Source organism: Phyllostomus discolor, chromosome 9 (genome assembly GCF_004126475.2).
Source record: "Phyllostomus discolor isolate MPI-MPIP mPhyDis1 chromosome 9, mPhyDis1.pri.v3, whole genome shotgun sequence".
NCBI classification, from domain to species: domain Eukaryota; kingdom Metazoa; phylum Chordata; class Mammalia; order Chiroptera; family Phyllostomidae; genus Phyllostomus; species Phyllostomus discolor.
The window spans coordinates 71,928,882-71,945,300 of NC_040911.2; the positions used below are offsets into that span (position 1 = coordinate 71,928,882).

At 38.9% G+C, this 16,419-nt stretch overlaps 1 protein-coding gene across 2 annotated transcripts in view; it reads left to right on the forward strand.

The window, feature by feature from the left end:
- The window catches only part of SEL1L2 (SEL1L2 adaptor subunit of ERAD E3 ligase), a 92,645-nt gene that overhangs the window by 66,472 nt on the left and 9,754 nt on the right, over positions 1-16,419 (forward strand). The window contains exons 11-15 of one of the 2 annotated variants that reach the window (XM_036009553.1): positions 42-129; positions 2,364-2,512; positions 3,650-3,815; positions 3,914-3,988; positions 8,419-8,591. In XM_036009553.1, the coding sequence (XP_035865446.1) occupies positions 42-129; positions 2,364-2,512; positions 3,650-3,815; positions 3,914-3,988; positions 8,419-8,591 (651 nt within the window). The remainder of the gene's footprint in view (positions 1-41; positions 130-2,363; positions 2,513-3,649; positions 3,816-3,913; positions 3,989-8,418; positions 8,592-16,419) is intronic. The other variant, XM_036009554.1, reaches the window with a different exon arrangement.

Below are 16,419 nucleotides of genomic sequence, written 5' to 3' on the forward strand. Positions count from 1 at the left end.
ATACATACACCTCTGAGTAATATAGTGTAATTATCTTGCAGAATTATGCTGAAGCACTTAAATACTTTCAGAAAGCTGCAGAGAAAGGATGGCCCAATGCACAGTTTCAATTAGGCTTCATGTACTACTGTAAGTGCTATGAATATGATCTTTAAATCTACTCTTTTTTTTACCAAAAATCAAGGGATTGTGTGTGTGGTTTAGATAGAACACTCAGATAGCAATTTGAAAAGGAATGTAAAGAAGACAGAAGGAAAGGATGCCAATTGGGAGAGGAGGTACAGAGTCAGGAAGTGCACTTTTGAAAAGGTTAAGTTTGAGGTACTTTTGTGATATCCAATACACATACCCAGAAGCAAGTTATGAAACTCACAAGAAAGGTCAAACTTGTAGGTGTTTGTTAAGAACAGCTGAGGTTTCCAAGGGAGAGTGTGAGAAGGAGAAGCAGAGAGCCATGATTAGAAATCTGGTGATCTTTGGTGTCATATTAAAAAGATGGGCAGATATCAAAAGAAGGCTGAAAAGGCATATGGTCAAAGGAGTAAGGGGGAAGTGATTTTAAGGAACTCAAATATAGAACTTTCAAGAAAGAGTAAATGAATGAGCACCCCTGGTTCTCAATTTTCAAAGGAAGGAAGGAAGGAAGGAAGGAAGGAAGGAAGGAAGGAAGGAAGGAAGGAAGGAAGGGAGGGAGGGAAGGGTTGAATATTCATGGGCTTGTCAATATTGAGGATGTTAGTGAGGTCATTGGAGTGCTTGGTGTAGAAGCCAGATGCAGCATGTTGAAATGTGAGTGGAAAGTGAGGAAGTAGGTGAGTAAAAATTATTTTTTGAAGTACTGCACATTTAAATGGAAGGAAAGAGATGTAATGGTAGCATGATGGGAACCAAGAACCAAGAGGGAGTTGATTTTAAGATGATGAGAGATATGAGTATAATTTTTTCCAGAGGAAAGAAAACCAATCAATGAAGGTGGTTAATGAATCATGGGAGAGATGAAATAATTGATGAAAAGGGGTTCTGGAAAAAGTTGGGTGGCTTTAGGATCTATATGCTTGATATAGAGGAGGGATTTCTCATACCCAAAGATGAAGGCAGGGGGAAAAAGATAATACATATGTATATCTGAGGGACAGGGTAAAGAGGCAGGTAAGGATTTCCTCAGTGAGCTATCAGTTTAAAAATTGCTTCCAAGAGCAAAGGTAGAGTGATTGGTGTAGGAGGTCTTAGAAAGCCATGAAGATTTGTAATAATCTCTGTGGGGACTGAGATGGGGCATGGTCAAGGCAGGTATCAGGAAATCTGAACATACTTGAGTCACTGAACTAAGTCCTTCCTGTCAGAGGTTGGGCTAGTGTAACAGTAGGCTGCATCATCCAAGAGGTTAGAGCTGGCCAAAAAGTCAGCTGGCATTTTCCACAGTAGCCCAAGAAAGGGCTTGTTCTGTACTGTCTTGGGGAGTTACCTAAGATGGCCTTATTTCTCTAGTTTATTCCAAATCACAGGCTCAGGATCTATCCTTTAAGTTTCTAGAATAAAAGTAATAATAATAACTAATGCTTATTAGTCTTTATATGTATTAACTCATTTAGTTATCTCAAAATGTCTAGGGGGTTTTCCATAGTTTATAGATAAGCAAACTGAGCTTTACTGTAGTTAAACTTCTTAGCCAAGATCACAGTGAAGCTGGGATTCAAATCCAAGCAATCTGCCCCTAGAGCATTTGCTCATATCCATTACATGGCATGCTTCTAAAGGCTATGAAACATTAGTACTGGAGGGGAATTTAAGGACCAACTACTGAAAGTCCCTCCTTTTACAAATGAAGTCCCTGGAGGTGCCCAACTCACAAAGAAGAGCCAGGATCAGAGTCCCAGCTGCTGGGTGTATGTTAATTCACTGTCCCTAGCTCCAAGCCCAAGTTGAATACCAGCAGGGCCTTCAGGAGCTGGGATTTGCCTGCCTCAAACTCCATAGTTATAGCTGGGAGGAGCTATTTGCTTTCCTGGCATAAAGGTATGACAAGGATGGAGAGACACATCACGGTGAGGCTTCTGGTCCTCAGAGACCACCATTTGCTCTCCTATTTATTAACTTTTATTATACTATATTGAGAAGATATTTTCATGAGACTAAACAGTGCTTCACTTTTCTGAATATTTTCATAAACAAAAGTTTCCATATTCATACTTATGATCAAACTCAACCTCCCACGCCCAAAACGGTGGCCCTAGAACAGCTTAATTTTTGGTTGGCTTTTTCCATCCATTTAAAAGAGTAGGCATCACTATGACCATTCTATACAAAGATTATAATATGAAAAATAGAAATAAGCAGTGACTCAGAATGATTTCCATTTTCAGCTGGCTCTGGAGTATGGAAGGATTATAAACTTGCCTTCAGATACTTTTACTCAGCATCTCAGAGTGGGCAGCCCCTTGCCATTTATTATCTGGCTGAGATGTACTCAACAGGAACAGGAGTGTTGAGATCATGCAGAACTGCTGTGGAGGTAAATGATGAGATGTTTTTAAGTACTTTTAATTTATCATTCAGAAGAAGTGATACTGCCCTGAAATTGTTGGTGTCTTTGATTTTATAGATATTACCTCTGTTCTTCCAGTTGACAATGTGTACTCTGACAGTTGTCAGGGGAGAAAAGCACTGAAGTAACTCAGGCTGGGAAACGGAGGAAGAGAAATGATCCCTCTGCTCTTGCATTTGGCTTTTCATCAGTTCAGAGCTCCCTCAGAATTCAGTTAAGAAGCTCTGTTTCAGTCTTCAATCGAATCACCAGGGCAATTTGGCACTTCCAGTGGAACTGGGCAATGCAGCTTAGGAAATGAAAGGCTTGATCTAGCCTAGAAAATGTAGTTCACTTCTTCCCCAAAAGCTGGGTCCTTAGGTATGTTATGATTTGGTTGACAACTGAAAAAGTGAAGTATTTCAGCCTGAGCCAGGAATGTACTTTTCAAAAGAATGCTTTTAGGATCTTAATGTCTTTCTTTGATTTATTAAACACTTCCACTGCACCAATATAAATGCCTCCATGTTGCTATCTGGCCTGTCTGAAACTCATTTCAAAAGCTGCCAGATAATAATCTATCTTTAGATTTGCTCCTTTGCCAACTCCTAATGAATTATGTATGGCTAACCTCTTTTGGTTACATAAGGGCTATTCAGCTAAGTTGACGTTTGTCCCCATAGAACTCTACACAGCTCCCTCATGATTATGTCACCTACACCCGCAGGCACTGTCTTCCTTTCATTCTCTCTTTTCCACATCAGCTTCAGCCTTATAACTCCCCTTCTCAGAGCAGCAGTGCCCAGGAAGGCCTTTTGTTTAAAAACAGAGGTCGATAGAGTCTTGTCCTGCCAAACAGCCTCCAACTCAGGAAAGTTTATTATAAAACATAAAATAAGCCTAAGAAAGTTTCAGCTCAATACAAAAAAGAAAAGACCACTTATAATCTTTGTCTCCATGAAAGGTACTAACTCTTAACCCTAAATCATTTGCAAAAGCCATGCTTTAGACCAGAAATCCTTGTCTGACTGGCCAGCAGGAGCTGAAGAATGATGTCATTTATCTTTTACCTGGAATGAAGTATATTGGCTAACTAATCTATTTGATTTCTCTTCCCATATACAGCTCTATAAAGGTGTCTGTGAACTAGGCCACTGGGCTGAGAAATTCCTGACAGCATACTTTGCCTATAAGGATGGTGATATAGATTCTTCTCTTGCTCAGTATGCACTACTTGCAGAAATGGGCTATGAAGTAGCTCAAAGCAATTCAGCATTCATTTTGGAATCTAGTAAGATAAACTAAAATTCCTTAATCATACATATTCATATGTGACTTTACTACAGAGGCATTTTAAGTCTTCCTAATGGAATGTCTCCTTTATTTTAGAAAAGGCTAAAATTATTGAAAAAGAGAAGATGTATCCAATGGCACTTCTCCTGTGGAATCGAGCTGCTATTCAAGGTATAGAACCTAGACAAATTATCTGTTCCCTGTCCACTATTATTCATCTCATTTGCTTCTGCTGAGTGCTTGGGTACAGAGGCAGAGAGTTACAGAATATCAAGTAGGTGGTATTTCACATTGTACTGATGTTAGGGTTAGCCTTTGGTTGCATGCCATTTCTAAATCTTTCTTTTCTTTGGTATTCTCAAGGTCCTCGCTTTAGCAAGCCATATGAATTGTTCTGTGGCTCTGTCTCTATGGAAGCAGAACAGTTGTTTGAAACATGACAGTTTTATTCAAGAAACCAATTTTCTTGGTCTGGCTTCAGTCATTTGCTGAGCTTTTTCTGAATTTAATTAGAGATTGGTCTTTGTCTCAATGAGTTTATAGGTAAAAATGCACATGGCTCTAAGACTTAATTGGATTTCTTTTAAAATAGCACATTGATGATTACTACAAACTTTAGATCTCTATTATAACCATTAGCATACTACCATCAAAAAAAAAAAGAGTTAACTGGCCAGATCCTCTTTCCTTTCCTGGAGTTCTCATGCCCCACTTGAAGGGATCACATGTGATAAGGAATGTTAACATAGCATTTAGTGGGGAAGCTTTGCATTATTATGTCTCATTCCATTCTTTCCTTAAAACTATATTACTAAGAGCAGAGAGATACTGCAAAACTGTCACTTGGCATTTGTATACATGAGGAACTCTCCTGCAGTAAGAGAGTAATTTTACTTCCAATTAAGTTTCTTAAAATTTTCCCATGCTGAGGCCAAATCATCCTTTCTACAATAAGTGAGTGGGATAAAAAAGTATTTCTCAGCTGATACTAATATGAGGCAGAGGAAGAAGTCACAGTAGTGCTTCTCATACCCAGGTGAGCTGGTAACACGGCAGCAAGCCAACCATGCAATTTTAGTGAGGAATTCCCTAAAAAAGAAAATTCTATGCTTTCTAAATGCAATAAAGACCTTGTTTGGAGTGAGAAATGATACCAGCAACCTCCCATGTATGCCAAATTAGCCCAATTGCAGCAAATACTAGTTTATTCCAAGCCAGGAAATGGTGTGGGAATTTCACCAAAGAAAAGAGCCATTGATAATGAGGAAACATTAATATTAAACAGAATTCACCAATATAATAATGTCAGACTGCTAAAAATAATTACATGTCACAAGAGAGGTCAGCATGAATGTCCCCAAAGATGTAGCTCACTTGAGGTTAGAAAATCTAGTAATGAAAGTTCTAATCAGTCACTGGTGGTGCTTCTTTCAGCAGTTACTGTATGTGAGGAGGGTGCTGAACCATCAAGACTCAGTCACTGTCCTATGACTGTATAATTGAAGGGGAAATCCCTATCATTGTCAAGTGACTCCTGGTAGCCTGTCAGGATCCCCACATGCCCCCAGTTAGTTCCCTAATTAGGGTGGATCTGAATCCTCTGGTGACCCTACTTGTTCACTGCTTTCCATTCTCAGAGGCTTCAGGGGTTCTGCTTACTGCTCACACAGCTCAAAAACGTACAGAAGCCCTATCCTTTTGTGGTTATGGCACAGAAGGAATCTTAGGGTCAAAAGAAGGTACCTTTGGCAAAATTAGAGATAGAGTGGGTTTCTCCTCAGGGCTTCTGGAACTTCTTGCCTCTCCAGGTCCCTGCAGACCCCTCTCTTGGGCATCATTTCCATAAGACCATACTGCCAGCTACCTGTACATCTGAAGCACCTGGGAAGCAAACCCTGATAAATAATATCTTGGCAGCTTAAGGATTTTATGCTCAGAAAGAGCTAAAGATGGCTCATGGTACTACATTTTAATAGAGGATTCTAGCAGATTAAAAGAATGTCAGTGCCCAGGATAATCAATTCCACAAATTTTTAGGCATTGCACTAGACCAAATGGAATTTGGAAGGAATCCTATAGCCCTTCATGATATACCTCAAATCATACCACACAGGAGAGTTCTTCCTTTTCCAAGCAAGCCTAGACTGTGCTAGAGGGATTGGCCACAGCTGAGATGAATGCCCTAGATGAGCATTCCCTCATCTTTCCAATCAGCATTGTCCTAGTGGATGGAACCATGTACCCCAAAGAGACCCTTAGATGTCATCCCTAAGAGATCTTCAAAAAAAAACTGAAGTCTTGTAACATAAAATGTCATATGAATTTTTCTACTCTTGAATTTATCCATGCTTATTGGAAAGTAAGATTCTAAAATACTTAACATCTGGGGAAAGCATTTTCTAAAATTTTCCTACCATGTCTATGCATTCATTTCACAAATACTTACCAAGTACCATTCTAGTTCTGGGACTATCTTAGTGATCCAGAGCTTACAAGTTCTTGCCCTCATGAGAAAGAGAGAAACTAAACTAGTAAACAAATAAAATAACTGTCATATGGGCTGTGAATAAAATAAAACATGGAGATGATATAGATAACTACTGTGATGAGAGCTGAACAGATCCCTGAGACAAGGTAATCAGAGAAGGTGTCTAGGGGGAAGTGACATTTGTGATGAGGCCTGAATTATGAGAAACCAGCCACATGAAGAGTCAGAGAAATACCAAACATGCCAGGCAGAGGGACTTGAAGAATCTTACTGCAGAGATCTTAAGGCAAAAATAAGCTAAGTGTGTTGAAGGAATATTAAAAAATGTTAAAAAGGCTAGAGCATATCAAGAAAGTGACATGAGATAAAGCTAGTCAGGGAGGCAGAAGGTAGATGAAGCATGACTAGGTTAGGTAAGGAGTCTGGATATAATTGCAAGTGCAAACTAAAGCACATGGAGGATTTGACATGGGAATAACATGATTAAATTTTACATTTTTAAAGATCATCTTGGCTGTTGTGCAGAAAAAATGTTGATAAGATACAAGAACAGTTTGGAGGCTATTATAGTATTCCAAGCTTGGACTAGATGTGGAAGAGAATGCAAGAAACAGGTGTGTTTTAGAAGTAGAACCAACTTCTGGATAGATTTGGTGATGGAAATTGGGGAAAAGAATTAGAAATAATTTTCCTAGATTTATGCCCTGAACATTGGTGGTACTGGCTCTGAGTTAGGGAGGAAACTGATTTTGTTTGGGGGAGGGGATAGCAGGGTGTTAAGAATCTCTGTTGAATGTTTTATGATTTAGATCCAAGTAGAGAAGTCAATATGACAGTTATAAGAGTCTGGGGCTTGGGGAGAGACAGAACTACAGGTATACTTTCAGTAATAGTAAACATAAAGATAGCCACAGAACTAGATGAGATAACCTAGAGAAAGAGTTGAGATACAGGAGAGTAGTGGGAAGAGAAGGGGGTGGGGGAGGAGATAAAAGAAGGGAGGGAAGAAAGGGAAAAAATGAGTCAAATAGCAAGCCTTTGATATTTCATAATTTAGAACTTGGGTAGAGGAGAAGTCAGGCAAGGATTAGAAAAGGGAGGCTTCTGAGGCAGGAGGGAATCAAGAAGCAGCAATGTCATTGATGTAAAGAGAGAAAAGTGCTTGGGAAGGTAGATCCAATGGCTGCAGTGCTGCTTAGAGGTCCAGTGGGCCAAGGACAGGGAAGTGGCCAATGGATTTGGCTGCATGGAGGTTATTGATGACCTTGAAAGTAGTAGTTTAACGCAGGAGGGGGGCAGTTGCTAAATTGGAGTGGGTTGAAGAGTCTGTGCGAAGTGAAGCTTTGGAGATGGTTAGTGTAAAAGGAATAGGAAATGGGAGTAGTTAGAAGACACTGTGGGATAGATAAAAGGGTTTTGCCTCATGGAAAATACCAAGTATGTTTGAATGACTGATTGGATTGATCTAGGAAAAGGAGAAACACATGATTCAGGAGAGTAAAGATTATAAGTGAAATCTGAGAATGGGAGGGGTGGGATCCAGTTTCCCCAGAGTTGACCTACCTTCAAAACACAAAATTAGAAGGTAAGATTCACCATTTTTTATGTTTTAAGAACATTTATACCATACCAAGAGAGTTACCCCACAGAGAAGATGACTAGCAGTGAGTGTTATTATGTTTTGTATTCCATAAATTATATCTAATCCTGATTCTTGGATTCTGAGTATAAATTTTTTCATATATATATATGTATATATATACACATATATATATATGAATATGGTCACACACACACACACACACACACACACACACACACTGTATTCTTCGGACCATAAGATACACCTAGGTTTTAGAGTAGGGAAATACGAAAAAAAATTTTGAAGCAAAAAATGTGGTAAAATATTTAATAACATAAATAACATAATATTTCACCAATGTAAATGTAAACAGAACTCAATAGCAACATTAACAACCATTATTCCTCCCAAATTTGGGGGGCGGGGGGAGTGTGTCTTATAGTCTGAAAAATACAGTATATTCATTAGGTCAAGTTACTAGGAAATGTATATGAATCATTTGAGATCTTCTCTTTCTAATATTTCTATCAGGCAATGCGTTTGCTAGAATAAAAGTTGGAGATTACCATTACTATGGCTACGGGACTAAGGAGGACTATCAAACAGCAGCCACACATTACAGCATTGCAGCTCACAAATACCACAACGCACAAGCCATGTTCAATCTGGCTTACATGTATGAACACGGATTAGGTGTCGCAAAGGTAATTGTGTTGGTAATAGTCCAAACCTAGTAATGGCAGCTCTATTGGAAGGGAAAATTTATAATTGTCTTGCATTTCATGGATGTCATCAAAATATGGAGGAAAGAAGAAAAAGATTTAACACTTGCTAAGTCCATCCTACATGCCAACACATATTACTTACCCTAATAAGAACCCTATGAGGTAGAAGTTATTTTCTCCACTTATACCCAAGGACATAACTAATGAGTAGAATAAATCTAGTCTAGGCCAATTTGATTTATAAATTCATGGTTTTTCCAGAAATACTAGTGGACTCTGCCACAACTCCCTTCTACCTCTGGGCCTTTTCCATTGACTCTAAAGCTCTCACTAACAAGGAGAAAGTGGGAATGAGGTTAGAGATGGATACTGAAGTGACATTAATCTGGAAATGTCTTATGAAACACCCACTGTGTTCATGACAGAGTGCTGAGCACTCTAAAAAGGCCCCCCAAAATAGATCTCCCTTCAAAGATTACCTGTAACTTGAGGAGATGAGCGATATTCATTAAGAAAACAAGTTCACAGCCCTGATTGTTATGGCTCAGTGGACTGAGCACTGGCTGGGAACCAAAGGGTCACCAGTTTGATTCCTAGTCAGGGCACAAGGGTTGCAGGCCAGGGCCCCCAGTAGGGGGTGCATGAGATGCAACTACATATTGATGTTTTTCTCCCTCTCTTTCTCCCTCCCTCCCTTATTTTTAGATAGAAGTGTTTCCCTCTATCTAAAAATAAATAAACTCTTAAAAAAAAAAAAAGAAAATGAGTTCACAAAACAAGGAACTATTGGGTAAATAAATCTCTTAGACAGTAAGTGTAATTAAGGTAGAAAATGGCTTTGGATCTGATAGAATGAGAAATGTATTAAATATCAATAATGAGAATAGTCAGGTATTGGTTTATTATATATACTATATCATTTAAATCACACAATCACCAATGAGATAAGCTCTATAATTGTCCTCAATGTATGCATCAAGAAACTGAAGTACAGAAAGGTTAAGTCACATGGCCAAGTTTGCAGAACTTACCAGTAGCGGTGTCAGAATTTGAACCCAAGACTGTCAGACCCCATGTTTTGGGAGAAAAGAGTTGGCCTTGCATTGTCATTCTTAGTGCTAAAGAACATGTTTCACTTCAGTGTTTATATTCTGGGCTGCATTTCTAGATCCAAATAAAGAGGGGTTATCAAATTTTCTATGCTTTTTTTTAATGCTGTCTTTTTTCTTCCAGTTGTGCTAGTATTTGAGAATTAGTGGTAGGGAATTTCCTACCTGATAACTGCTAATGGTTCACATTGCAATCAAGGGTGTCTTATTCAGGTCCTGAAAATCCAGTGGTGAAGATCCCTGCCTTCCTGTACTCCACTGTGGCCTGTTTGTCTGTTTTTGGCTGATCACTTTTCATCAGCCCCAGCACCTAAATAATGGAAAACAATGTCAACTTCAAATCCAGTGTGTTTTCCCCATTCCTAGCAGCTGCAAGCTTCCTGTGTTTATAAAATTCCGGAAGTAGAAGATAATGGGTTTGGATGTATACCTATATTAGATGATTCTTGAGATATAATTTAGCCACACCCAGTTCCCTTCTAACTGTCATCACATCTGTAAACAGGATAGTGATACCTGTCCTGCCCCAGGCTCTAAGGATAAAATGAATAAGCCTTTTTAAAAGGACTTTATAGCTAGTGTGTGTGTGAAATGACTGGTATTTAGATCAGAAGAGAATGTGACTGACTGCTACTGTAAGGCTTCAAAAAGATTAAAGCTTTTGTTCATCATTCTCCACGCAAAGCATAACAAGGGTAAGAGGATCATTGTCTGTATAAAAGATAAAAGTGACCCCACTCTGTAGGTGAAAATCAAATGAACCCTCCAACCCCCCTGTGATTCCAGAAGGACTCAGGACATTCAGCTATGCCAGAGAGGACACTCCCTGCTGGCGCCATCTGGCCAGCTGTGTCAGAGGGTCTGCTTTTCTTCTCTGGAGTCACCGCTGATGGCTCTCCTAGGCACTTTCTTCACAATGTCTGATAGCAGTTGTCAAGACATACATTTCATACCTTTAGAAAAACTTCTGAAGTTTCTTTCTTACCACATTTCTGTTCTTTTCTGTCAGGGTTTCTGTTTTATCATGGGTAGTTAGTTCATTCTGATCAATCAGACACAGATATACATATTTTCTACAGAAAGTCTCCACATGTAAAAAAAAATAAATAACACACATGTGTGCATGCACACAGGTGCGCACACACACACAGCCTGCACTTAACCTCAGACCTGGATATGGGAATTTTATATTTAGTTAATGAGGGGCCATTGCTCTTTATCTTTATTAAGTTCTGTTTAGCAATTATAAAATAATAACCAAGTACTCAGGTGCCAAGTGTATTAATTTTGTTATCACAGTCAGGTTAACAAGGAGATTCCACATTTTCTAATTCTTAAATGAATATTTTTAAATGAATATCTTAAAATGAACAAGCCCAAACTTTGTTCCTAGTGATGGTTAATGAAAGCAAAAACAATTAGAACAGGTTTTCCCGGCACTTAAATCATCCAGCAATTAAGCATTTCTTCAGCAAGGCACCTCACAATCCTCTTTATTACTTGATCCTTGTGCAACCAGTGGGAAAGATGAGTGTAATATTATTACAAGGATTTCTCTGAGCATCAAAAAGTACATAGAGTAGAATCAGGTTTTATAAACTCTGTATTTAAGCCGTCTAGGAGAAGAAAGTGAAATATAAAACAACTCATTGTCAATGTAAAAATACAGGTCATTGTTAATGCTCTACTTTTAGAGAGAACATTGGGACTGGGGAGATGTAGGAAAGTTATCCTTATAGCTTCACTGAGAACATGTCACTCCTCAATTTCTGAATTCTGATTAAGCTCAATAAGTTTTTGACTTAAACTGTGACCCAGAACTGACTCTACCATTGTTCTGAGAACAAAAAATAACTACCTGGGAAAAAATTGGGAGATGACCTCCCAGTTCTAAATTTAGAAATTCTGAATTCTATATCTATAAATAATTCTATATTCATTGCACAAGTTGTTATGAAACTCTCAATTAATACTTGATTCAGAAGTACTTCAGAAATATTTTTAAAATGCTTTTTCACTTTGGCCTTTTATTTTTAGATTAATAGGGGGCACAATAGAGGATTCTGTGGTGATGCTTACACTTGAATATTTACTTCTTAGAAATTCAGTATTAGAATTTACCAGAAAACACAGCAAAAAAAAAGACCTATTTAACAACATGAATAAGTTCACAAAGTTAATATCAAGTGAAAGAAATTAGACACAACTGAGAACACACTATGATTCCATTTAGATAAAGCAAAAAGATAGCCAAAATCAATCTGTGATGTTAAATGTCAGAAGTGTTCATATCTAGAAAGGTGAAATCAAGTAGAGTTTCAGAGGATGCATGAGAGAGGTTTGGAGGTTTCATATTTTTCTATTTATTTTTTAAGATACATTTTATTGATTATGTTATCAGAGTGGTCCTATTTTTTTACCCCCTTTATTCCCCTCCACCCCCACTCCCTCCATCATTCCCCCCCACCTCTTAGTTCATGTCCATGCATAATACATATAAGTTCTTTGGCTTCTCCATTTCCCATACTATTCTTAACTTCCCCATGTCTATTTTGTACCTACCATTTATTCTTCCTGTTCCCTGTACCTTTTCCTCCATTCTCCATTCTCCCTGCCTCCCTTCTGATAACCCTCCATGCGATCTAAATTTCTGTGATTCTGTTCCTGTTACAGTTGTTTGCTTAGTTTGCTTTTGTTTTTGCTTTTTATGTTCAGTTGTTGATAGCTGTGACTTTGTTGTCATTTTACTGTTCATAGTTTTGATCTTCTTCTATTTCTTAGATAAATTCCTTTAGCTTTTCATATGCTAAGGGCTTGGTGATAATGAACTCCTTTAACCTGACCTCATCTGGGAAGCACTTTATCTGCCCTTCCATTCTAAATGATAGCTTTGCTGGATAGAGTAATCTTGGATGTAGGTCCTTGCCTTTCATGACTTGGAATACTTTTTTCCAGCCCCTTCTTGGCCGCAAGATTTCTTTTAAGAAATCAGCTGACAGTCTTACAGGAACTCCTTTGTAGGTAACTCTCCTTTTCTCTTGCAGCTTTTCAGATTCTCTCATCTTTAATTTTGTGTAATGGAATTATGGTGTGCCTTGGTGTGTGATTCCTTGGGTCCTACGTCTTTGGGACTCTCTGAGCTTCCTGGACTTTCTGGAAGTCTATTTCCTTTGCCAGATTAGGGAAGTTCTCCATTATTTTTTTAAATAAGTTTTCAACTTCTTGCTCATTCTCTTCTCCTTCAGGCACCCCTATGATTCAGATGTTGGAATGTTTTAAGTTGTCCCAGAGGTTCCTAATCCTCTCCTCATTTTTTTTTAATTCTTGTTTCTTCATTTTGTTCTGGCTGAATGTTTATTTCTTCCTTCAGGCCCAAACCTTTGATTTGAGTCCCGGTTTCCTTCCCTTCACTGTTGCTTCCCTGTACATTTTCCTTTATTTCACTTTGTAGAGCCTTCACTACTTCCTCTATTTTGCAACCATACTTAACCATTTCTGTGAGCATCCTGATTACTAGTGTTTGGAACTATGCATCTGATAGGTTGGCTATCTCTTCACCGTTTAGTTGTATTTTTTCTGGATCTTTGATCTGTTCTTTCATTTGGACCATATTTATTTGTCTTGGCACACCTGTTCAGTAGTAAGGCGCAGAGCCTTATGTATTGGCCAGGTCGGAGCAACCTGTGTTGCTGTGTTGTGGCACTCTATGTGTGGGAGGGGTCCAAGAGGGTACAATACCATTTGCTCAGCTCTCAGCAGGCTTTTAGTCACTTCCCATGCTACCAGCAAGCAAATTGGGTCCTTCAGGTGCTGATTCCCAGGTGGGTGGTTTTGTGTACCTTCTAGGACCGTATGGGTCTCTCCAACAAACTCTTGCAAGGCTGAGAGTTTCTCCCACTGCTACAACCCCCATAGATTTTTACAGTCAGAGGTTTTGAGGCTTTTTTTCCCAGGCTGGAACCCTGGGTTGCATGGCCTGTCTCACTCTCCAGTTGTTCCTTCCAGTTTATCTCCATTCAAATGTGGGACTACTTGGTCCACCAGCTGCCACCTCACCCACCCTGGTCTTCTAGCCACCACCATGCTGCATATCCTCCCTGCCCTGGTTGCTGGTCTCTGCCCCTCCTACCAGTCAGACTTCCATACAGTTTAATTTTCTGGCAGTTCTGGTTACTTTTGTTTTAAATTTGTTGTTGTCCTTCTTTTGGTTGTGCAAGGAGGCAAAGTGTATCTACCTACACCTCTGTCTTGGCCAGAAGTCGAGAAGTACTTCAGAAATACGACCAAGAACAAAACCTATTGCCTATGCCTTCCTGCCCATTCCTTCTGTCCATATACTGGTTTAGGTCCAAATTTATATTCACATAGGTTTATTGTAAAGGCCTTTCAGGGGTCTCCCATCCACATTTTCCTTTTTAAATATAAGGCAGGGGTAGCTCTGTCCACTAATTACTTGTAATGCCCAATCCACAGGGAGGTCTTGCTGCTGGGATGTGTCTCCTAGTCAGAACCTGCATTTCCAGGTTCCCTTCACATCCATGTTTGTAGTTCTTACCAAAGGAATGGAAGTAAAAGTGAAGGTGTTGTTTCTGGCCTAATACTGAATGCAGAAGACACAGAAGCTTTAGGAATGGCAGAACCACATGCTAGAAGGAGCTTGGGCCCCTCAGTTTTCACATGAATAAAATTCTTCACCAACCTGGAACACTGCTGGGGGAGAGCCCCAAAAGTCTAAATTCAGGATCAATTCTGAAGAATGGACATGTAGCCTTATTCAAATTCAAAAGAGCTTTAACAGAAGAAACTTACATATATGAGCAAGGCATCTGCTCCCAGTGGCGGCAGGCCAGGACAGGGTCTCTTTTTGATAGAGGGTTAGTAATAAATCATATGGTGGGTAGTCATAGATAACATCAGGAATTTATTATACTCTACACATTCATTAACCTTTCTGGGGCATGAAATTTCTGTTTTCTGGGGAGTCAGCCAAAACTGAGGCTACAGAGAGTTAAGTGTCCAACATTTCCTAGATGCCTTTGCTGCTGGAGCCATATTGCATCTCAGTAAGTTCCCCTACAAACACCACTTGAAATGTTGAATGTATTAAGCCACTGCAATTTGGGGAGGGGAGTTATTTGTAACAGATATAGCATTACTTTAGTTAATCCATGTATAATCCATCTAACAAAGCACTATCAGATTATTCTTGATAACTCTGGCACTATTATCTTTCTATCTTAACCCCCCTCCAAACATGCACACACACACAACAAAAATATAAGCAAGCAACCATAAAAATAAAGAAAACTTATTTACTTTCAATTGCCTAATGAAGTCCAAACTTCCTATCCTGGTAGTTCATTCCCTGTAAATCTTCTAAACTACTTTTTCTCCCCACCAAAAGAGTTTGAACTAAACCCTCCTGACCTTTGGTCATATCATTCCATTTGCTAGACTCACCTTCTCCCACAGTTTTGCCCATTGAAGACCAATCCATTTTTCAAAGAGTAGTTTCGATATCACCCCCTCTCTGAGCCCTGCAATGAACACTCAAATTAAAAAGATATCTTCTTCAAAATTACTGTAGCACTATGCCTTGCTTTTCTTTTTTTATTCACTCAAATATTTATCAAGTAATTGTTTTGTGTCAAGAAGCACTGAGCTTGGTTTTGAGCATACAAGAGGAACAAGACAGCCTTCAAGGAGATCACAGATTACTATGAAATAAACATGTCCATAGCTCTAGTGAAAGCCCAAAATGGTATGAGTGCATGTTCACACAAGTACTATAAATATGTGAATGGAGAACAATTAATTCAGGTGGAGGGATAAGTACTGTCAGATCCAGTTCTAAAATATTTTTGTAACATGGAGTATAAGAAACAAATGACAATCTTTTTAAATGAAAGAAAGCATGTATATATTTTAAGATAATAACTAGGAAATCTATGCTAAATTAAGACAAAATGTGTTTTGGGAATTATCCTTGGAAATGAATTTCAAATATACATAGTTAGATTTATCAATTAAGATGCTCTGAGACCCAATTTCTAAAATGGGTCGGGGGTGTTCCCATACCAACAAATAATTCTCAGACACCAGCAGGGTGTCCAAATATTCAACTCAATTTTGATACTATCTACCCAGAGATAGCATAAGATTCCACAGGTTAAAGCTGACAAGACTGCCCCCACCCTCAACTTTAGACACTAGTCATAAGCCCAGGCTGTTCTGTGCTTCTGACCCAAAGCTGTAAATCAGATATTCCCATAACTCCCTACTCAGGTATGGTTAATTTGCTAGAACAGCAAATCAGAGAAACATTTTAATTACTAGAATACTGGTTGATTATAAAGGGATATAACTCAGGAACAAATAGAAGAGATGCACAGGGCAAGGTATATGAGAAAGGGATACAAAGCTTACATGCCTTCTCTGGTGCATCACTCTCCCAGTATCTCCATGGGTTTACCAACCTGGAAGCTCTCCGAGCCCTTTGGGTTTTACAAGGCTTAATTACAAGGGCATGGTTGATTAAATCCATGGTCATTGGCCATTGATTCAGCCTCCAACTTTTCTCTCCACCCGCAAGGTCTGGGATGGAAATGAAGGTTCCAACTCCCTAACAACCACAAACTTAGGTGCATCCAAAATTCACCTCATTCAAAAGCACGTTTATCACTCTAAACCAGCAATTT